Source organism: Chroicocephalus ridibundus, chromosome 5 (assembly GCF_963924245.1).
Source record: "Chroicocephalus ridibundus chromosome 5, bChrRid1.1, whole genome shotgun sequence".
Classification (NCBI taxonomy): domain Eukaryota; kingdom Metazoa; phylum Chordata; class Aves; order Charadriiformes; family Laridae; genus Chroicocephalus; species Chroicocephalus ridibundus.
The window spans coordinates 26,059,423-26,083,352 of NC_086288.1; the positions used below are offsets into that span (position 1 = coordinate 26,059,423).

The following is a 23,930-nucleotide window of genomic DNA, read 5'->3' on the forward strand; positions in this document are numbered from 1 at the left end:
CAGTAACTTGTTATTGGATCTGACAAGTAGGTTAGTGCACAAGCTTCTTAGAAAGCCAATAATTTCCCCAAAATCATGAGTTTCACAATGCGTACATCCAACTGATGTCCTCTTTCATTCTAAGTATTGCTACTCTCTTGATCGCTGGTTGAAGTGCCTCATTCCATGTGACTGTAGTGCCTATTAGTAGTAGTGCAGAAGGTAGGAATTACGTACTCCTGGGTGAAGGGGTCAGCAGAACCACTGCAAACCTGATTTAGACTAAACTATTACACTTCAAGTTTTGCTCACAAGGTGAAGTAGTGCTCAGAAAGGGGAAAAAAAGGCAGCAAGGATAAAATGGGTCAACATAAACCCAGCAAATATGTTAATGTGCTGTCTTCTCGGCAACAGTGATCCAAATCAAGCAGTGTGAGCAATCAGCCCCAAGGGTCCGTATACTTAGGAGTGCCTGTGCAGCTCCAAGGGGAAAGTCTGGCTGGAGTGCCAGCATTTAAGAGAAAATTTCTTTCCAGCAGATGTAAACTAGCGTCCCTTTCACATGGGACAAAAACCTGAAAGCTCACCGTTTCAGCCTAGCAGAGGAATTTAATGGCAGAAACAACTTCTGCCTCCTCTTACTCCATTCTCAGTGAAAGGTAACTTGACTGTTCATTTGTCAGAAGACATAGCAATTAACCATCAAATTTAAAGTTAATCCAACTTTCTTTAGCCCTCTTCTTTCTCCTCTGATCACCTAAACATGCAGTTTAGAACCACCTTCTGAGGTACAACAGCGTACATCCACATCCTTTCTAGAGTTTGTATGCGTATAACTGGAATCAACCTCTGGACTCTGAGGAAATAAGTAACTTGTAAAGTATCAGCAGGGCTAATTCCATGTTTTCCAAGGGGGGGGGAAAAAAAGCAAGGAGGACTTATTGGCCAAAGTATAGGCTGAAATTTTTAGTACTTCAGTGAACTGTGTGAGTTGAAGTTTCTTATTAACCACCATTATTATAATGTTAATTTAAATACAGACTAGTTATGAGATTTGAAGTGTTAGCTCTTTCCATCTTGCAACCATGTGATAAGAGCATTCAGTAAATAGGCTACCTATTCTGTTTTCTCAGTTACTTAAAGAAAAATACACAATCCAGATGCATTATTTCATATGTTTGGTTATGTTGAACCACTGTGATTTGCCAAACTAACAATTCCTTCATTGCATATTGAACCTCTCCTTTGTTAAACATCACCTATTGCCTGGCTACTTTCCACCATACTGTTTTCATTACTTCTGTCTTAGGTCTGCTTCTTTTCTTGTTTCTTTTCTGTACCTTCATTCTCAAAATATCTTTAAGTTATTGCATTGGACTGCTGACATAGTTAGTTATTCATCTTCGAAAGCCTGCAGTGTTCCCCAAGTCTGTATGTTTTTTCCTCATCTTCTGTGTTCCTTTGATTTAACTGTTCCATTTTGTTTTGACTTTTGATTATCCCAGGGTCCGATTGGTATGGATGGAAAGCTGGTAGGTGATTTGTTCAAAACCAGTGTAATTTAGGTCTTGCACATATTCCCTCTTTGCTTTTTTAATTGCTCATGCTGAAATGTATAGTAATCACATATCAGCTTCGTTTGGCATAACTTATTTCAACCTCAATACATAGATTTTAACAGAGTGCTGAAAAGCCACTTCAGTCTTTTGTGTCTCTCCAAGGAAATGGAGGTCAGCCGTGCTACTCCTGTTTCCTTAGCATTGTCTATCTGAATTAGATTAGAAGACGGATGTTCCTGCTTGGGTGCTCTGTCCAGAGAATGCTTCACAAGGGTAGTTTGGTGGTGCCTTTCAAACAGCAGGATGTTATTTCTGACCACGTATCTGTGGCTCTTGCTGGTTTCCTTTTTCCATAGGTTCTTCGTTCCTGTGTTTTAATTTCTCTGCCTGTATTTTGTTGGCTGATTATATCTGAACAGCCCCATGTCTCATTTCAAATGCATATGTATACTATCCCAGATAATCTTCAGGGAGATGCTACTTGAATTAAATTAGAAATAACATTTAATTTTATACAATGCATTTCTAAATATATTTTTATTTGTGCATATATTTGTATATCTGTATATTTGGATGTATGAGCCTAGAAGTTTATGTTCCCAGGTCTTTAAAGATTAAAATCATGCGAAAGCTGTGAAAATCCGGTTTCTTCACTTTCTCGTGCTATTGTTTTTGTTCCCTCTCTCTTTCTCCTTTTCCAGGACAGCCCTTTTCTTTGATACCTGAATACATCTTTTCTTCTCTGTCCTTTCTTTCGCTACAAGCCCAGATTCCTCTGCAAGCTCAACTTGATAACTTGCAGTACCAGCTTCCGTTTTCTTCTCTTAAGGCTTCTTCCTGTGCTCCTTGATGTCTCCTTGTACTGCTAAGTAACTTTTCTGCGATGTTTGCAGCCTCTAGTCAATAGGCTTTTTCTTTAATCTCCTCTTTTAGGAGATTGATAGCTTACCTGTTGACCTCAGCTAGATCTGGCTACACCACATATATTTTCTTTTTCTTATAGTATCACGTACCAGCCACTAATATTAGGTTAAATTGCTAGGAAGGGATTAACTATCAACCATAGAAGACCTTCCATCCTGGTAATTAGAATAGTTTGCCAAACCTCACCCCTTCCTTTCCTGCAAAATAATGTATTAAGTCAGTAAATAGGAACATGGAAGGGAAAATTGTTCTGAAGATTTTACTGAAATCATAAAATATTATGGAGCCATACCCACTGTAGTCATACAGAATAAATAAATAAATAAATAAATAAATAAAAAGCAGCAGTCAGTATTGGATAATCAAGTGAATGAGTGATGATCCAGAGGTTCAAAGCAGCAGCCACTAAAACACACCTGATTAGTTATTGGTGGTGGAACTGATCTGTATATGCATGCAAAGAAAAGCAGTCAGTTGGTAGCTACAAAAATCAATTTTAGAGTAACACATTTGTATAAAGAGATGCCCATTAGAAAAAAATAAGAGTAATGCTGACTTTTCAGTCTCAAAGAATATTTTTACCCTGTTTTTATCTAAAATTTAGAGAAATACTTCCAGCTAAAAAACATCTTAATCCACAGGTAACACGCATTGAGACCAATTTACTCAGCAGTGAGCCAGACTGATTTCAGCAATCTTGGAGCTGTTTTGGAAACACAAGCACATCAATTGAGATTGAGCTTGCTCAAATGAGTTACAGTATTATATTGTGTTCATGTTAGAGGGGTTTTTAATGAACACAAAAGTAACTCACAGAGTTACTGACCCCGACCCTTTCACAACATACCAAAGTGAGAGAAGGCAAAATGAACGACCCCTTTTTTGTCTATGACTTTTTGAATTGTTCTTGTGCGACAACGAACCTTTACATCCAAAAAGATCAGTATTATGATGTCTTTTTCTACCTGTACCTTTGTAAGCACAGCTGATGAGTTCCATAATATAATGCTTGCTGCAGCCTCTGGTTAGTGTCACTTACTGCATCATTAGTGAGAAGAGGAAATTATACTGTAATGGCACTAGCTGTTACCTAAGAGTATACAAAAATACTGAAGGATTGGGATCAACTGAAAAAAACCAGAAAATAATTACCTTCAGTAATGCAAATTTCCTTCCATGTTCAAGGAGCTCATAGCCAACAGGATGAAAAAATACTGCTATGAATACTTTTGTATTCAGCATCTGCATTTACAGTTAAATGCAGCGTAGTTGCAATATTAACAGCGTATATAAACTAGGACTAATGCAACTATTACATTCTCCATTATCTCATGGTGTTCCATGTCACCACGAAAAACAGTTATCCTACAAAAATTCAGTTTCCAACTTTCCACTCTCTGTATTGCAGATACAATAAAAGAGCAATTATAAATGCGCAATAACAAAAAGGCAAACTGATAAAGCTGGTGATATTGAGAGTAGAAAGCACTTTCATGGGAGCATCATTCTATCCCTGACGTTCAGTTCAGGGTATGTTTGTGTTATGTGTGTATGTCCCTTATATCATACATACAGCATGTACCATGTGGACATTTAGTACCCTGTATGTCTAAGTTAAATTGAAGAAAAAAAGTGTCAGTTTTCAAATATTTTTGTTTAAAAAAAAAAAAATTCTGTTTATTTGCTTTCTACTGTTTTAAATCAACATTTTGTTGAAGCATTTTGGTAATTTCAGACTTTCATTTAAGTTTTTCTTAAATATATCTTGGACACAGTCTTTAATGATTTGGTCAAAGTGTATTGCAATGTTAGATGTACTTGTGAGACAAATGTATTGTGAGTTTGTAGATAAAAGTTTGCATGCAAAGGTCTCAGTTTAGTTAATTTATACAAATTTATTGTACAGGCTGCATCAGTAAGCAGTTCCTGATTATTTTAGGATCAGGTATAGCATATAATATCTTAAAATCTGCTGTGATGGGAAGATTGAGGCAAAGGCTGAGTGCTGAGGAGTACCAGTTGTATTCATTAGCCCAGTGTGATGTGTAACTTCATAGAACTGACCAATTCAGAAAATTTTACTTCATATTAGAACTGGCAAACCTGAGCCAGTGCCCTTTTAGTCTGAAAGCCTCTGTAGTGCAGTGTTGTTGTAAGGAACTAATACAAAACTCCAGCCTCTATAACAAGGAATGCTTTAGGCTGCCTTCATTGTAAGGATTAGATAGCCACAATAATTCTGTGTTTTACCACGATTCCCTTGTAATGTTATTTCTAATATTTCTTATCTTTAAAAAAAACAAAACAAAAAAACAAAGAAACAAAAAAAACCACTTTAAAAACTTGCATGTGAAATAAAATATGTTTTCCTGGTTTTAATTTAGCAGAAAAAAATCTTATTAGTTACTAAAAAAGCATTTTTCTACAGCTGCTTTTCTTGTAGATAATAGTTCCCAGTTGAAATGCTCCCCCTCACCCCCCACACCCCCGCACCCTTTAAATTCACAAGGAATCACAGAATGGTTGAAGTTGGAAGAGATCTCTGGAGGTCGTCTGGTCTAACCTCTCTGCTCAAGCAGGGCCATCTAGACCAGGCTGCCCAGGACCATGTCCAGATGGCTTTTGAATATCTCCAAGGATGGAGACGCCACAATCTCCCTGAGCAACCTTTGCCAGTGCTTGGTTACCCTCGCAGTAAAAGAGGGTTTCCTCATATTCAGATGGAAAAGTTTCAACTCTGTGTAGCAGTTTCTTCTAGATAAAGTGAAGAGTTTTTATAAGACTTAAAAGAAGTCTTCATACTTAATTTCTTTCAGCAAAAGGAAACGTAGTTTCAATTCAACTGAAATATTATTGAAGTGTTGTGAAACACTAGAAGCTAAGCTAGCCCTAGGAGTTTAAGAAATTCTCTCTATAGGCAGAAATACATAAATATTTGTCTCTGCTTTACAGTGTGAGCTGATTGTCTGGGGGGGTTGTAGTTCATAGTCACAGCTACTGTACTGTTTTGTACTATAATTCTGCTTCATGCAAATGATTTTTAACGAGCGGACTAGAGTAACTGATGACGTTCACTGGCTTTCCTAGGCTAGGGAGCTTAGTGATGGGAAGTCTGCTCCGTAAGCAACAAGAGATACATGCACCACCTCAGTGTGCAGAGGGTGCCTCTCCATTTGGCCAGGGGTGGTGCCAAGGTGATGTTGATAGATAAGGGAGAGGAAATGTACCAGCTGCCTCTTGGGCTGACTGAAAAGGGTTCATCTACTGCTGGCTTGCTGGTTTAAATATTGGTTTATACTTGCTTAAAACTGTGGTGCTTGCAGCAATGGCAAAAAGACTGTTGTTTGCCCAGCAATGTGTTCCTTCAGCTTTTAGACTTTGTTCATTCAAGAGGCAGTAATTAGCACCTCCTTGAAACATGGGCATGAGCCATAATCGAGAAAAAGCACCCAATAGCTATTGCTAAGTCAGCTCAGCTTCTGTGGATTCTTTCTCCTTTGAGAACAATTAAATTAGGTCTTTCTGTAATTTCTAAATTGTATTGTTCTGACTATCCAAAGTATGAAGTTTCTCAAATGTAGATTCAATGACATGTTATTGTAATCTATTTCTGGAATCAACTAATGGCAAGAAAGTTCATCAGTTTGAATTAAAACATTCAAATTCAACATAGACTTTAGAGTCCAGCATCTGACTTCAATACAGTTACTGGCTTTTTTGTTATCTCCTTATTAGAGTACTGTAACTCTTTGCTACTATTTAAGGAGTTAATCTCTGTCATAACTTTCAATAACCTTATCTTTTTCTTGTTTTTCAGGGTCAGCCTGGTCCTCAAGTAAGTGCTATCTTATTTTCCTACGTAAGTTAAGGCTAAATACAGGGCCTGCCAAACTCAGGTTATCTGCAAAGTGTTTTGATTGTTTTTTTGATCCTACTGTAATAAGCTAGAAACTGGTAGCCATTGCATAATTCAGTAAGGCAAATATTTCCCAAGAGAGAAACATGGGCCCCCCCATATGGTTGTCTGAGTTCCCTCAGCTGTTTGACCAGATGGTGGGGTTAACAACGTAATACTGAATAAAGCAAATCTCCTAACTATGGCTTGAAACTTTGCCACCTAGCTTTAAAGTAAGATAAAATAACTCAGCAAATGGGTAGCAAATGCAGGACTTCAACTGCTTATTAATCACATGCTAATAATGTTGCTATAATCCAGGCAGCCCTCAGTTATTTTAAATATTGCACTGCTAGCTATTTTGATTAATTATATACACTGCTTTGAATTAGTTCTGCTTTATTTAAGAATAGTAGAACTTTGTCTTGTGAGCTGTAATTGAAGATGTGGAATTCTAGCGATCTAGCTTTAGTCCTAAGGTAGAAATCAACCAGCAGAAGGAAACATTAAGTACAGGAAAAACTAAATGTAAATTATTTGAGTTGGAGCAGTATAGAAATGTGGGAGAGCAAGGAAATAAGGGGGGAAAAAAAGCCAATACCAAAGCCAAACTTAGTGAAATCAGTTGAAAAACCTCTACCTTTTTGCATACTCGAGACGCGTTATGGGAAGTAAACTCTGGTCTGCAGGACCATCTTAGTACAAGTGAGTTGCCTGAACCAGAATTTCTGTGGGGGCTGTTTATATTTCAGAATCATAATTGAAAGTTAGCACGTTACAGCCTTATTGACCAATAATTTTTTTAAGTTAAGATTTTCTTTACAAGAAGCAAGCATTTTCCTCAGATTATTTTTTGTTTGTTTGTTTCTAATCATCCTTTTCTGCTGAAAGACAGCTTGTGTTACAAGCCCTCATCCCACTCAATTTGAATGAGTATCCTCATCAACATCTAGTTGATGTTGACTTGTGCTGCCACCCATGTCTTTTCCCTCTGGGTTTGAACACCTACCTCCCACATTTCAGTTGCTTGGAAAGCCTCTCTTGCTTAATGCTTGTAAACAGCTTCTCAGTCTTTGGAGCTTGCGTCTCCACATGAAATGCCCTGTAGGCAAAGAACCACAATGGAGAAGGCAGCATTCAGCGCTGATTCAAGGGCAGAAAGGCAGAGAAATCTTGTCACAATCGCAAGAGAAGTGAGGGGCAAACCATTGGAAAAACACTCTAAAAATCTCACCCTCCTTTCCGCCCCCCAATTTGATCAACTTTTCTGTGCCCTGAATGATTATATAGAAAACAGGTACAAGGTACGAGGACCCACAAGACTTAGGATGAGAATTCTTACGTCCTAACTTCAGTAGTTCCTCCCAGTGGAAATGCTCATCTCTGTGCCGTTGCCATTGCTCTGAGCAACACTTACTTGTTGTTCCTGTATACTGCCCTTTCCTCCTTTTCAGCTCGAGGTGCTCGTATTGTAGCAGGAGGATCTGTATATACTCAGCCATTTTGACTGGTTGATTGAGTCCAGGGGTAATTCTTGCAAGGGCACCGGTGAGGAAGTCATAACGGCATAATGCGTTCAGAGCAGGATTCAGCTCTAGATCAAGACACCTAAACCTTGTGTGTAGGTGCTGACATGTGAAGTGTGTAAATGCTCCTTGTAGTCAGTGAAGGTCGAGTCAATACTCAGTGCACCTAGAGACCTCTTCAGCTCATTGTAAACTCCTAGGGCTCCGTTACATTCCTTGCACACAGGTGTTTGTTGGTGATCCAAGGTCCCCAGCCTAGCCGCTGGCTGTCGTATCTACAAGGACTGGAGTCTGTGTAGGACCATTGTCGTATCTGTCAGCGATGGGCAGCTGTCTTGGATACCTAGGAAAACCTCTCACATGACACTAGTTGCATACATTCATGCCTCTTAATTATAGATTCTGATTACAGGCAGCTACTGAACCTAATAACCATTCTGCTGAATTGCTGTCTAGCCCATGTTGACATCTATGTGTCTTTGTACAGCCTACATGTAGTTGCCTTATAGATGTCTTTCCTCTTAAACTGAAACCCAGATCCAGGTAACTTCACGAGGCAGCGTTTTAAAAATGTAGAAAGCTGTGGTTGAAAATTTCAAGACTTTTAAAAATGGTTATTAAAGTATCAATAGAAAACAGAACCTGGTCACATGCAGACAAAACAAGTCAAAACCACTCAGTTTCTCATAAAAAAAAAAAAAAAAAGTTTGCAAAAATTTCAGCCACCCGTGATTGTCAGTAATTTCCCCAGTCTGAACCGTGTCCATGAGAAATCTGAAATGAAAGGTATTGGTTGGTTTGGTTAGTAAGTAAAGGCTTCCTGGCTTCAAAGATCAGAATTGCTATGCTGACAAAAGAAGCACTTAGAAAGTTTTTGATGTCATAGCCATGTAAGTCTACACTAAGATCAAAGATAAATTCTAATCCTTTTTACACTCAGTGTTTTATTAACACCTATTCTTTTTTCCTGTGATTTTCAAAAAGTACACAGTAAATTCACCCAACACGTACATAATTACTGGGTACAAATATAAATTCATAACAGATCAGTAACACCTCCTATCTTTTTATCTTTGAATTTTTACTGCTGCTTTTCTTCAAAAATGCACCACAAATGATAATATTTGTTGTGTTTTTCTGTTTTAAGTGAAAAGAAGCTTTATTACAACCCACAAGCGTTTTTTCAGAAAAAGCTCATGGTGCTGTTGTAGTGCTGAAAGGCAGAGACCATGGTCAATAGCCAAACAATTTGTAGCATAACCTCTAAAAAATAAAATACCTTCTTATGATTTTGGATTCCTGTTAAAAAAAATAAAAAAGAAGCTTTTTCAAATACCATGTAAACTGAGCTTCTTTGTAGAAGAGCAAATAATATTATTTTTAATATTTTTGCTGAAACTTAAATTCTGGCTTTTGTGTGACCCCAAAGAATACCTGCTTTTTCTTCTTTAGAATGTAAATATGTATGTAGATTAGCTTGTACCAGAAAGGTTTATTTTCCCAATAAATCTATACAACCAAATTCTGCACGTACATCTCCTATTTAACATAATGGAAGTATTCATGTTTGTCAAAGAAACAGAGTTTAGCTTCTAGCCTAAAGTTAATTCTATAAGGAACGTACTAACTGAGTAAAGAGAGAAGGCTTGTTTAGACTTTTTTTGTTGTTTAGAAGTAAAGTTCGTATAAATATCAGAAAACAGTGCATTTAGTATTGTGGTGAAGGAAGACAAAGTGATCCTTTACAAGATCCTGCTGAAGAACGTCTATAAATGCAGGGCAGGGTGGTGTTTCGGTGTGACTTTGTCTCAGGCAGCCAACTGTTTTCTTCCTCGTGGCAATATCCTCTCCCTAGACCGTCTCTAGTGCAGCATACTTTCTCTCTCATGTCAGCATCCATGATCACTCCCTCCGTGGGACTTTGAGATACAGCAGTCCCACAGATGCTTCTGCCTTCTCTTTGGCAGCCGTTCAAATCTGCATTAGAAATGGACAAAATACTCATGATTGATACTTGTTTTCATGAGATTCTTGTTTTCCTGTATGTGAAACGTCTATGGAAGTGATGTTATTTCAGTCTGAAATTTTCCAGTGTTGTGTGCATGATAAAGGGTTACCATAGCAATTCTGGTGACAAATGTATGCATGTGTCTTTCTCACCGTCAAGCTTTAGGGTATGTGACTGGAGTATTTTTAATTTCTGATGGCAGAGATTCTGATTCATGGTTAGACAGGCTATTACTGGCTTGTGCTGTCAACGGAGCTAGTTGGAACCATTTTAACTTTTTGTTTTCTGGTTTTTGTCAAGGCCTGAGAAAAATAACCAGCAGGACATAGGCCATAGTTTTGAGCTGTTTCGGATGGCAGCAGCGTATGTGAGAGATTTGGCTGTCACTTCTTAGAGAACACTGTGATGGTAGGAAGAATCCTAGACCTTAGGAACGGTTGAGTATCTGGCAGCAGGAAGGATGGGAAGGGGGTTGTGTAAAGAAAATATTTTAAGTCCTGCCGAGTTTCAGTTTTGGTAGTTTGGATAGCCATCTGCACTCCAAGATTTATGCGATATTTCCCTCAGTTAGCACATGCCGTTCAGTTCTGGGGTGGCTGAGTTACGAGTTGCAGGTCAGATTTTGCTATCAAACTTTAACAATTAGTTTGTTAAAAAAGAACAGGTGCAGTCACTCAGTTTTTTTTTTTTTTGTTTTCTAGGCAAATATGGAGTGATGTTATCCTTGTTTTATATATTTATGTGTGTGTGTACACACTTTCTCAGATGTCAGGCCCTTATTTCATTGTAGGTTATGAAATTCCTTCAATAAACTTATGTGTCTTAGTTTCTTCTTAATTCCTTATGTAAAACTGTGATTACTTACATAGAAATCAGAATATGAGTTAGACGTTGGTGTAAACTCACGGGGGGATGCACCCTATTAGTGTGATCTTTCATTTAAAGGGAGCCAAATACCATTTGGCATCTAAAGATTTGGGTTCCGTTTTTTGTTTCTTCTGAAGTGTCTTCACCAGCATGTAACCACTGTGAAGAGCTACTGCATTGCCCATGTCCTGCGCTAGGTGTTACTGATGTCAGTGGGTGTTGAATACAGCAAAATAGAACCTCAGCATCACATCGTGTCACGGCAGGTACCGTGAGACAAGGAGGAGATGCATTTTCAAAGGGGAATGAAGAGTTTGTTAGGCTTTGGTAAAGAAGAACAAGTACTGAAAGAGAATAAATAACAGGTTTATTTGTCTTTTGAAGAAATTCTTACTAAGTGAGTTTAAAACATTTGTAGTTTTTAAGCTTTTATACACGCATTTCATCCCAAGTACTGTCATCAAGTCCAAGCTCATTAGTTATACCCGTGTAAATGAAAATAAGCTTAGGCTTAGCCTGAGAGCTTGGGCTTATATACAGCAGCAGAAATAGGTCATTGTAGTGTCTTCTAAAAAATTAGTCTCGTCTAATGGCCAGGTAGACACAGGAAGACAGCCAAACACAGTACGTATAAGTCTGTTTCTTACTTGCATCTGTACCAATAACAAGGCCAAATGCTTGATCCCATTGCTGCTAATAATATTTTGCTATCAATTTTGAGATCAGAAATTAATCTTAACTGAGAGCACAAATAAATAAAGCAGCTGGTACTAAGTCACATGTGTATTTAGCAGGCAGAGCTTTACCACTTGTTTACCATTTTCCTTCCTTTCTAAAGCTGCAGTAGAATTCCTGAACACTGTTGAAACTGTGCAATCTTTTTAGGAAACGCTCAGGCCATGTTGACTTGTGAACCTGAAGAATCAAATGCCATCATAATGGCTTTTCATTTTATGTTAGTTGCCAAATAAGAAGCAGGGATCTAGCTCTTGTCTCCCATCAGGTTTATAACTGTATAGCTCAGTCATTTTGAACCACATCAGAGAATGGAGGAGGAGAAATCCTGCGCAGAACTTTGTTTACTGTCTGATGTTTACGATAGGAAAAAAATGCAAGAAATAGATCTTCCCAGAATGAGTTAATGTATATAATTGTTTTAAAGCGTGTTGGTTTCTCAGCTTTGTATGTAATAAAGCAGAAGTTAATTTTGTTAAAAGGAATCGACAACAACAGCAAGCACTTTTAAAATATAAACCTCTTCAGTTTTTCCTGGTAGGCTTATGTACGTGTGTAAACCAGGATAGCTGTGAACATTAAATGCCTCTTCAGCTAAGCAGATGGCATTAGTGCAAATAAGAGGATTCTTTGCTTTGTGAAGAGAGCAGAGAATTGGAGATTTAGAGGCAAATCATGCTGGACTATCAGTTGTCCCAAGACGAAGGAAGCACGACATGTAATTTAAAAAGGCCTAGAGGAGTGAGTTCCAGGCATCAACAAGGAAAATTCTTGTAGCACTGAAAACTGCTCTGCTTCCAACATGTTTTTTTTACTTGACTTTTTCCACCCTTTTGCGAGGATTTGCAAAGGAGCCTCTAATGGCAGATTAATGACTTCCCTACCATACCCTGCTAAGTGAACTTAATTGGGGATAATCAGACTTGTTAGAGTTCTGCTCATCCTATGTCAGATGGCCCCAGCTGTGCTACTGTCTTCTTTTACCTACTCTGATAGGCATGCTTTTGAGTTAAAATTTCAGTAACTGTATCTGGAAATCTTGTGCTGCAATAGCAAGATGTTCAAATGTTCCACAGCATTTCCAGGAACTGGTAATTATTTCTGATTTGTTTACCTGTTTTGTTTATTCAGAAAAATATCAGAATTGAAGTCTGTTAATTTAACAATTACGCCTTCAAACTAGCTTTTGATTTTCTACAGACATAAAAATAAGAGTATTTCTTGCACAGAATTCTGCGTAAAGGGCTCTTCATGCAAAGTAATGCCAGCTCTGGATGCCCTCAAAAATATGGTCTGTTGTTATGAAGCAGTTTCTTTTACTAAACCTGAAGATCTCCCTCCAGAGTCGCTGCATGAAATAGATGAAGAAAGCTTGGAAGATAGATTCTTGGAACAGTTTAACTTGTTGGTCCCAAAATTTTTAGAAGTTGATCCCTTCATTTCGTGGTTCACGTAGTGACTGTTTATGGTACTGTTAAAAACCAAGTCCTAGAATAAAAGAAAAATTACAAAATTAATATATATAACTCTGAAAGAAAACTTGGAGGAGAGCTTTCTATTTGTAGGATGCTACCAACTTTTCTCTATGGTGGCATCATTGATTTCTGAAAATAATTTGTTTTGTTTTAATAAAACAAACATGAAAGCCTGATTCATGCATTACGTATGCTAGCATAAATGTTGTGGGGAATCACACGTTAGCATTCCATCTATTCATCTAGAAGCTGCAGCTGTCACCAGGGCAGACTAGATCTTCTAATAGCAAGTGAAGAAATGTGAAGCAAAAATTGCTTGTAATCCTTAACTTGGTTTAGTTTAACAGAGTACATATGAGTACAGAAAAAAGCAGTTGCAGGCCTAGTACTGTGGCTCCATTATGAGATGTACAAAGAGTTGTCAAAATATAATTAAGAACTCTGAAATGTTTCTTGTGTTCCTAAATCATTTTGTTATCAAATGACCTTTGTATTTTCTTCATCCTATTCTACAGATGGCAGAAATACACTAATGTGTTCTGTGTTTTATTAGGACTTATGTCAAAGCAAAGTATTGCACTGTGTTCAAGAATATTATATAGTATTTTACTATCCTGCTGCACATGTTTTTAATTCAATATTAAACTCCTACTGGCTTATTGTTTTTACTGATCCTAATGCTATATTTCAGCTTTGAATTCCAGTTCAATTTGTTGCAGATCCCAGTAGTTTCACTAGCTTTAAAAAAAAATAAAAAATTAAATGAAGAGTTATAAAAATGTGTATTACATTGAGCTTATGGTGACTTAAAGTAACGCTGGGATATCTAAGACCTTGCTCTTTCACAAGGTTTTCAAAATAACAGAATTTCCTTGATCACTCATCATCAGTCCAGAGCCCTGGTGACTTTCTGTGCCAGAAGCTCGGAAGTCCTGCAAACTGGAGTAGACCTAGGAACTTTGGATCTCAGGCTGCCAGATGGAAGCTTCAAAATCTGTATTTTCCATTATAAAGTGACACTTTTGTCAATTGAAATTTGACTTTGAGCAACCTTACTTGTTAGCAGAAATACTTCAGGTTGTTTATATTGAATTGGTGCTGGCATGAAGAGCTCCGATGATGTGCTCTTCTTTCCTGTAAGTACGAGTCAAGTTTGGGAGACAGAAAGAAGGAGAAAAAATAGAAAATGCAGCAATTCCTTTCATTGGAGTGTTTTGTGTACTGCCAATAATGTTATTAATGAGTATGGCATGGAAGGGCCTATTCTGTTTGTGAGCTTTAATCCAGAATTCTGCTTTTGGAAAATGCTTTGGCTGTTCCTGCAATAGCATAGGAGTTCCTAATAATCTTTTTTGCTGAGATCCATCAGTAACGTTCAAGAGTTGTGAGCTGCTGAGAAACATATAAGAAGAGAATCACGTATTTTCAGAAATACAATCCAGTTATATTGCACAGTATGTCTGTTAGTGATCATTTGCCAAAAAGAATGAATATCCATTTAAGTATACGTATACATATGTGTGTAATTTCCCCTGAAGATGTTCTGAATTTTGTAGACCAAACTATTAGTCTTGAGGAGAAAACTGTTTTGTTTTTAATAAACTTTATGTTGTCTTAAATTGCTTCCTGTATAAAGAAAGACGTTGCCAGCCTTAAAGGTTACAAAAATATCTTCAGCCGTCTCACTTTTATATAAGCCTATCGATAAAAGTATATGTATGTTTGCAGTTGATATAAAAATTCCTTTGCATTTATTCAGTGTTTCAACTCAAACTTTACAAATCTGAACAGTTCTCAAAATAACTGTATGAAGTATGTCATTGTAGTTTTCCCCTGTTGTAGATGAGGAAATTGAGGAAGATAAGGGAAAGAGTTCTTCTATTGTTTGTCTTGTTGTAAAACATATATTATTTTATATACTATTTTTATGCACTTTTATTTCTATATACTCATTGTCTTCAAATAAATTAATCTGTGAATAAGGGTTGACACATCCCCATCAAGACTGGAGTTATGACTTAGTGTCAAGCCTTTGCCTCTTTTAGAAATGTCTTGTAGCTGGGATGGTTTGGAGACATTTGCAGTAACCTAGTGCTTACAGGTTGCCTCAGATGGATTTGTGCGGTGTAGGTTTTATCATTACATTTGTCAGACAGTTCTTGTAAAAAGGCTTGTTTGGGTACCGATGGAGCCTGGCATGCACAGAAACTATTTAAGGCACTACAGGATATGCAAGGGGGCCATAGGAAAGGAAGAAGGGTAAGATCCTCAGTGAAATATATGTTGATGTTTCATTAAAATATGTTTCTCCCAAGCATTAACATATCCTCAAGTTAAAAAAGTTACCTAGGTTGTGAAATAATTTAATTGCTCTTAAGCTGTGGAGGTTATACTGCAGTCTCAGAAGCCTTTCTATCCCTTAGGCTATATTTTACATGGCTGTGGTTTTATACTAATAATTTACTGGTCTTTTCTTTTAACCATTCATGATTTAAGTAATCTAACACGCCGCTTCTTTTACAATAGCATTTTATAGTAGCATTTGTAGACAACGCTAAAAGAATATCTAAATCTTTCTTTGTCATTCTAGTACCTTGAATGAGCAAATGCATCCTGTACTGAGTAGTAAAGTTTGGAAAAGAAAAACCAGTTATGTTTGGATACATAAGGATGTATCCTTTGGATACAAGGATGACATACCTTCAAAATACTGAATGAAACTCAGGGCATCGCTGCTGAAACAAGTCTGGATTCACCACAGTAAATGGAAAATGGAATTGATCTCCCCTGTTTAAAAGTCTGTATTAAAATCCATTTGCTGAAATTAAGTTTAGTGTTGAAATACAGCAAACGTACATTGCAAAAACCTTTTTCTATGTGAGGTATCCAGTTTTGCTCATTTACACAAGTTCAGCCTCTATTACTTTAATGCAAATATGCAGGTATGGGCCAAAATGCTTCAAAAAGGATGGCAGGCTTTTAGTAGCAGATTCTTTGAAGTTAATCTCAGTGCTTTCAATAAGGAATTTGGGGTTGTTTTTAATTTCTTCCAAAGAGAGAGATAGGAAAGTGGGAAAATCTATGAAAACAGAAAGAAATGGGTATAGGTCACAACAATCAAGTTGTTTTTTTTTTTCCTTGAATCAGCTTACTTTCATTTCACTGTTTTTAAGGTAGTACTTATTTCAAGTAGATGAACAGAGAGTAACAGAGTTTTTCAGGTATTTCAATCATTTGTTTCTCTGTGGTTATGATTTTTTTTCTTGTCAAGCAGTACCCTGTGCAGCATCTGTTAATGAAGTACATTAATCTCCTTGACCCAATTGCCAGTCAAAGGAGGACCTGCCTGGTAGATATTATTTGTACGCTATTTCTCTACACAGTAGTAACACAGGCAGTAAAGTTGAAAGATGCAGAAGGCCAGGGTGCTTAGAAGACATATTTCAATGACCACAGGTACTTCTCTTACAGGTAGTGTGGCAAATCTCCATTGCTCTAAAACTCTCACCTTCCCTTGCTTTCTTCCTTTGTTTTCTTCAAAATGCTTGAAGTTCAGCCTGTCATCCTCATCAAAAAGGTTCTTTTAAGTCAAACAAAAAGACCAAATGACCAAAGGACACTGTCATTTCAGCTGCATTATCTCTCAGGCCATTAAGCAATCAGGGAAGCCCCAGAGGTCTTTGAATTTTAGAAGCCGCTGTTCAAGTTTTAGGTAAAAAATGATTGAAACATTAGAATGTTAACTACTGTTTCTGAAAATAACAGGAAGTTGTTAACTCCCTGTGAGGAGCTGCTCTCTTACTAAGCTTCTAGGAATAAATGAGAGAGCTGGCCTCTGGATAAAAATCTACCAAAGGAAGTATAAAAAATATTTAATGGTGTATTTTTTATCTCAAAGATCTGGAAAAAGCATTTAATGAGTTTGATTGGCAGGAGGTGTAACTCTTTCTTTTCAATTTCTGTTGTGTTGGGAAAGAAAGCCAGAATGTACCTCCACGATCCCTGCAGTTTTATAAGCCTTAAATTCCACTGTACTATATTGGTCTTCCCTTTAAGGCTTTTTTTTTTTTTTTAATTATTGTTTTCCTAAATTCTCTATTGGTTTCAGAGCGTATTATTTGCCTCCATAAAGTAGAATGTTTTGATTGGGTTCAAGGCATCAATACCTAATGCATCTGCTTAGACCAGGGGGCCAGAAGGATGTCAGGCTTTTTGAGCAAAATAGCTCTTTATTTGTACAGTCCGCTTATTTGCTGCTTACTGGTACAGACTGCGCTGGCGAGTGCAGAAAACTCCTCTGGAATGGTACTATTCCATTGTTATTTTAATAAATGGGGATAATTGAGAGGTTAAGCACTACTAGTTATTTTTTCTCCTTTGTTTCATATCCCTTTTAATGTTCAATGCGAAATAAAAGTCTGTGGCAATAAAAACTGTTAAGAGCTGTAACTTCTTTCTTGCTTCATTAGTTTGACACGACAATAAATGCAGTTCTTCTGAGGAAAAGGTGAAGCAATCTACCTTGAAAACTCCTTGCACTCTAGTTCTTTTTATTGAAAATTTGAAAGCAGCCTTTCCTCCTTCTCTGTCTTCCGGTCCCACCAATATGCTTTTTTATAGTTTAATTCACTGCTCCTTGAATTCTGTGCCATCATTTCTGTTGACTGCAGTGAATATTTATTAATGAAGTATGAGGCTCCAGTCAACTGTACTTTCTCTTGTTGTTGAATCTTATAAACTATCGAATCTTATCGAGAAGCCCGTTACTTATAATAAATATTTTCATCTATTGATAGCAGACTCCTTTTTGCCTATTCCATATCTACCATGCTATATATTAATTTTTCTGTCACTTGTGACGTAAGCACTCAACTATTGAGTGAATGCTGATATAGAAATGCAGTCTTGTTTTCAAATTCCACCACCAGCATGGTCACACATGCTGACATACACCTGAAGACATACACACAAACGTATATTCCTATTGGAGAGGATAAAACAGAGATACCAAAATAACCTGCTGCGTAGTAGTCTAGTATAGGATGGAGTAGGACTCCACATGTCTCTTAATGCAGCAAAAGGAAAAGGAGGAGGAAGAAGGGAGCCTCTCTGAAGGTAAAGGAGTGCAGAACAGACTGCTGGAGATCATAGAATCATAGAACGGTTCAGGTTGGAAGGGACGTTAAAGACCACCTACTTCCAACCCCCCTGCCATGGGCAGGGACACCTCCCACTAGACCAGGCTGCTCAAAGCCCCATCCAGCCTGGCCTTGAACACTTCCAGGGATGGAGCAACCACAACTTTCCTGGGCAACCTGTTCCAGTGCCTCACCACTCTCACAGTAAAAAATTTCTTCCTATTGAGTAGATATTGGAGAATGAGTAGTTAATCTCATTCGTACTATAAGAAGATAGCATGCGATGCTTTTTCAAGTCCCAGGCGGACATGTAATGAGACAGGGATCTGCTGGAGGATTGGTGGAAGAGTAGGAAGCTTGAACCGGTCTGTATCAAAAGCATGTCTCATTTTTGGAAAGTTCTAGAAACCAAGTATTGAACACTGAAACCGGTATTTTTGTTTTACTGTCATTAAAAATATTTTTAAAATAATGGATTGAAGTAAAAAAATAAATCCTGAGACTGGTTCGGAAACAGCAAATGTAACAGTAATAACAGAAAAAGCTCACTCTTCAATCTGTTTTAGGAATTTTGATTCAATAGGGCACACATAGGCTGTGTTTTCAAATATCTTCCTGCAGTTCTGAGTGCCAGCCAAAAATTCATGTGTTTCTGTCCTTTTGATGTAACCAAGATTATACTTTTGTAACTTCCTTGCACCTATGGCGTTATTGAAAACAGAACTCTGGGTGTTTTCTTATAAAACGAGAGACTTAGCAATATTAGATTTTCTCATCTGTGTTTTTACGTGCTGTTTTACAAGTTTAATAGAGTGGGATTTCCTTTGTGGTGTTTTTTTTTTTTTTACAGTATTGCATCAAAACTCTAATATCATCAGTAAACTTCTGTTTATCTAGCAAGTAGGAGGACGGGAAGGTGCACTGTAGACAAGGCAATGAGGGCTTACGTTCAGGAAATACAGGTATTAGCGCATTGAGCAGTAAGTTGTAGTCAGGAGGCCTTTGGCTTTATCAGAAGCCATTTTCTTATCTTTAATAATATGGCAAGTTTTTCTGACACTGTATCTTTGGTCTTACTGGCATGTACGGCAGCTACTCAATTCACAGGAAATTTAACTGTTCATTCAGACTGTAATGTTTGCTTAAATTCATTTATGGCAATAGTAAAGCCGATCCTTGATTTTTTTCATGCTCAGGCACTGGGTAAGTAGTCGTATGCTTTCCATATAGGACTATAGGACTAATTTTTATAGGACTATTTGTGTTGAGGTTTGCAGATTTTCAAAGAAAAATATCGTGAGTGTTTGTAGAAGGGGAGAGGACAGCCTTATTGATTAATGGAAGAAAGCAAGTATGCCAGAGAAAGGAAGGGAGACCTCCTGTAGCAGGTTCTTGCTTGGGACACCGAGTGTTATGCTTCTTCCTGGGAACTGAATTAGTCAGCAGTGACCCCTTTGCAGCTTGTGATGCAATCTGGTGATTTTCCTGAGCAACATTATGAAGTTCAAAAAAGCACCCCCTCCTGATCCCAGCAAGAGCATTGCATGAGAAATGGGAATCTATGTCTAAATTACAGTCTAAATGTTTAGTGATGCATTTTGGGTAGATCGTGTTCTGCCTGCAGTTTATGAACTTGTCTGATTTATGTATTGGCATAAATCACTGACTTCTGAATGCAATTGTATGAATTTATGGCAGGATTCACTTAAAATTTACTTGTTGATGTGAATGTTAACTGAGATGTTTATCTAGATTGTTATATATATATCAGTTTTATGTTTCTTAGGTTACATCCATTTACATAATGTTTATTAAGTCAGGCACGGTTATTCTGTCAAATATTCCGGTTTCCTTTTCTCTGCTCTGGAATATTGTAACAAAAACTTCAGGATATAAGGGGAGCAAAGGAAAGATTGGTAAGAGTCTTTTGGTGCTGGGTTGGTTTTTTTCTTTAAAGTTTTCACCATAAGTCAGTCATATCCCAGGGGGAGAATAAAATATTTAAAAGAAAAGGGAATATAATTTCGGTGGTAGAAGCTGTTCAGATTCACTGGAAATTCTTGTAAAATTGATGCAAGGTGAGATGTTGGCATTGTAAATTAGTGTATGTAAACACTGGCTGCAAACATGGCCAAGTTTAGCAAATGCCAAAACCACATTGCTCAGTAGTTCAGGGCTCGCATAGTGAACACAAGACTAAAAGGAGCGTAGGAACTTTGAAACCATATTGTATTTCATAATATTCTGTGTAACTTCTTATCTTATGATTCAGCATATCTGATCCTAATATTTTGCAGCAACTGTAGGTTAGACTGGGGAACGTTCTTCCAGTCAGAAACTTGGCTCATGACTTCCACAAATTACAAATTTCGAAGAAAGAAAAAGTTTTACTTTTGTAATTTAATACTTCGTTGTTATGTGCTGGAACCACCTTTTGCTCTCAAACTGCAGGAATTGAATTAACTTAGGCAATGTATGGCACATCATTTAGTTGTGAAAACATGATTAAACTAATTTGGCAAATTGGTTTCCTTTTTGAATTTGTCTACCCGACATTGGACTGTCTGGTTCGCTTTTCTGTTTGTCTCCACAAGACCGCTATTCCCTTACACTGCTGGTAGGGGTGAATGTGTTTTATGCTCTTTTGTCCCAAATGGAAATGAAGGCTGAATCTTGCAAGCTACATTCAGTCCTCTTGCTGCAACGTTGCCTTAGCCTATGGCTGTTGTGGTTGCAATGTAGGAAAGCAGTGCCTGTATCTAAAGGGTTATTATTACTCGTGTCATCTGTGGTGGCTCTGTCTGGTGGGAGCTGCTCAGTTTGACATCTCAGGTTCCTTAGGAGCCTTGGAGGTGAATGATCCCACTGGGATTGTCACAGTCCAACTGATTCTGCTTGGCTGGTTGTTGCCACCTGGCGCTGGGCACCGGCAGGCCCTTTTTGCAGTGGCATCCTATGCGTTATCTAACAGTCGCTAAAAATCTGGATTCCTCTGCCCTGATTTTGGAGCTTTCTACAGAACCTAGAAACATTGCTGGTTCTTGGAACCCCTTCCTGAGAATCCCTTACTATTTTCAGTTCTACTTTCCCCTCAATGCTTCACCTTTTTGGTGAGGTCGTGGTAGAACTGCCTGTGTTACGGTTAAAGGCGGGTCTATAGCAATAGGAGTATGGAGACAATATATCTATAAGAGAGTTCAGATAATTTAGAATGTTTTTAAAACAAATATAAATCAAATACTGGCTTTGTAAGAGGTCCTCCGAACGTTACTGTTGCAAAACTATAAAGGTGGCAATGGCCGCAAGGGTGGCATACAAAATTAGCATCTTTCAGGGAACTAATTATAAAATGCCAGCTGTGTGAAAAATCACACAGATCATATTCAGCCAAGGAAGAAAAAAAAAAAGGTCACCTGCCAGTAATCCTGAACATGGCTGTTGAATGGATTTGACCCTAATTTCAGCTTTGTTCTTGGCTGGCAGGTGCCTGGAGGCCTTTCAGTCTGCTTTAGAAGACCTTGTTTTAAAAACAGTAGTATTTGTTGCCTAATTATGAATGTAGATTTTGCATGTGTTTGTGATTTACAAGGCCTTGCTTATGTGAAACAGGCTATAAACTCTCCTTGGAAATGTATAGTAGTCTGGAGTAGATAATTACGCTTTGAGAAAAGAGCCTCTGTTTCCAGTGAAAACACTGTAAAGTTATTTCAGAAATGCTCTGACCTCAGACGTTTCATATAACTTACACAAAATGCTTTCACATTTGTGCAGCAGCTAGCGGCTTGATCTCTGCCATCTCATAAACGAAAGCACAGAAGTCTCCCTGGGAAAAAAGCAGGATGTCTATGCTGTGGCCTACAAAGCTAGTGTTATTTTACTCACTCTGTTCTTTGTGTCTATACCCTTAAACAGAAGAAACCTTGCCCTCCTTTAAACAAATCTGTCTCCTAATCACACCCCGCCCCCGCAAAGCCAACTTTCCCTCAGATTTTTCTTCCTCCCTGCCTCCACTCAGTGTACACACACTAACAAATTCTGCAGTAAAAACCTTGGGAGAATTTCTCATCCCAAATGGAAAGAAGATGTCAAAGGCTGAGGATAGGAATTTTCTTTCTAAAGTTGCAAAAACAATAGAGAACAATTGAAACAATGGGGGAAGAGCCGGAGATGGGTGAACAAGCCATGAAAGAATTGCATTAATTTCGTTTTGATGAAACCCCGCTGGTTCTCTTCACTAGCATCCAAAAAAGCTATTTTTGTTTGCAATTGTTTGTTTGTTTTTCAAGACTCTTGGTGGAAAGCAAAATCATTGCAAATACAAGCGCAGAGACCTGTGAGAATGTTCACACCAGAAATGCTCTTGTGGCCTTTTGAAAAGCTGTTTTTAACTTCTGGTACAATCAAGTTGTCAGGTATTGATGAAGACTTTGTATGAAAAATTTGTATGCTGGAAGGATGACTTAATAGAAACAATGGTGTGTGGCACTCGGGGAGAGCAAACACCAAGCAGTCATAATTGCTGGCTTTGCCCAAGAGAGAGCGATGAAAAAACCTCTGGATTTCTGAATATGATGTGGACAGGTATTTTTCAGAAAACCCTGCCCAGGAAAAGGAGAACAAGATTTAATTGAGATATGCCCTTCAGCCTTGTTTAAAAAACGTGTTTGGGTATGGATTGTGCTCTCAGAGAACTCTTAACGGAGGAAAACACGCAGGGGAGAGGCAGGGGGCCGCTTCTGCCAATGGAGACAGCTGAGCATGTTGCCAGCAGTTGTACCAGGGACATGTTCTAATAGCCCTGCAGACCTGCTGGCTGAACCTCTCATGTCAGCATGCTCTAGCTTGTTTCTGTTCCAGCGAGCGCGCTTCGCTCAGGCAGCTGGTGCGGTCTCTGCCGTCTTAGTTTGTACCACCTGGCAGAGCTGTGGCAGGCACGCCTCGGAAAAGTTGTGAGCCAAACCTCATCAGAAGCAGGGCTACCCTCGGGCGTACGAACAGTGTTGAGCGTCTGGATGAAGGCAGGAACAACTCCCACAATCGCGGCATGATCCAAAAGCCAACATCTGTCTGCAGTCTTGGTCATGTCATGTTTATCTGTAATTTCACCCCTACGACCCAAGAAACAGGATTCTGACTGTAGCAGATAGGGGTCATATTTTTTGCAGTTTGCAGCCAGTAAGATGTTCAGAGCCAGTAATGGCTTGATAATTCAAGGAGACTGAACACAGGAGCACAGCCCTTTGCTTGTGCTCGGTGTTCACTGGGAAGAAGGCAGTAACAGCCAGCATTGAGCGGTTTTAGTTCTTCCTGTTCAGCAGTTGCTGTGTTACCGACGGTATGAGTTTGGGAATTCACAAGCTCATGGCATGTATGCGGGTTTTAAAATGGGCCTGCTGAAAACGTGCTCTACTGTAATGTCACATCAAAGTAAGTACATGTGGAGTCTGTAGCTAACAGTAGACATTGCTGCATGTAGTTTCCAGTGCATTGGAAAGGGATAATAAGGGGTAAAGGGTTAAAAAAAAAAGTTGGAGAAGTCTTAAAAGCGCGGCAAGGTTGTATCCATTTATTAAGTCATTTTGTTTAATTTGTTTTTAAAGAGGACAGGTTCTTGCAGGGTAAGTGGAGAAAGGGTCATAGTTAATTGAGCAGAGAGTTTCCCCTCAGCTTGCAGTGAGCACTGTCCTTTCCAAAGGAGATGCGGGGATGTTGGGTAGCAGACTTGCTTCTATGTCCTCTGCAGCAGACGGACGAGATGGCAGGCTATGGAAGGAGAGGCATATGCTTTAACTCCTTGAAAGATTTAGCAGCAGATGCTCTTCTC

The 23,930-nt window shown here is 38.3% G+C and overlaps 1 protein-coding gene across 1 annotated transcript in view; it reads left to right on the forward strand.

The window, feature by feature from the left end:
• COL25A1 (collagen type XXV alpha 1 chain) overlaps window positions 1–23,930 on the forward strand; it is a 323,508-nt gene that overhangs the window by 188,347 nt on the left and 111,231 nt on the right. The window contains exon 5 of the mRNA XM_063336217.1: window positions 6,280–6,297. Coding sequence (XP_063192287.1) covers window positions 6,280–6,297 — 18 coding nt within the window. The remainder of the gene's footprint in view (window positions 1–6,279; window positions 6,298–23,930) is intronic.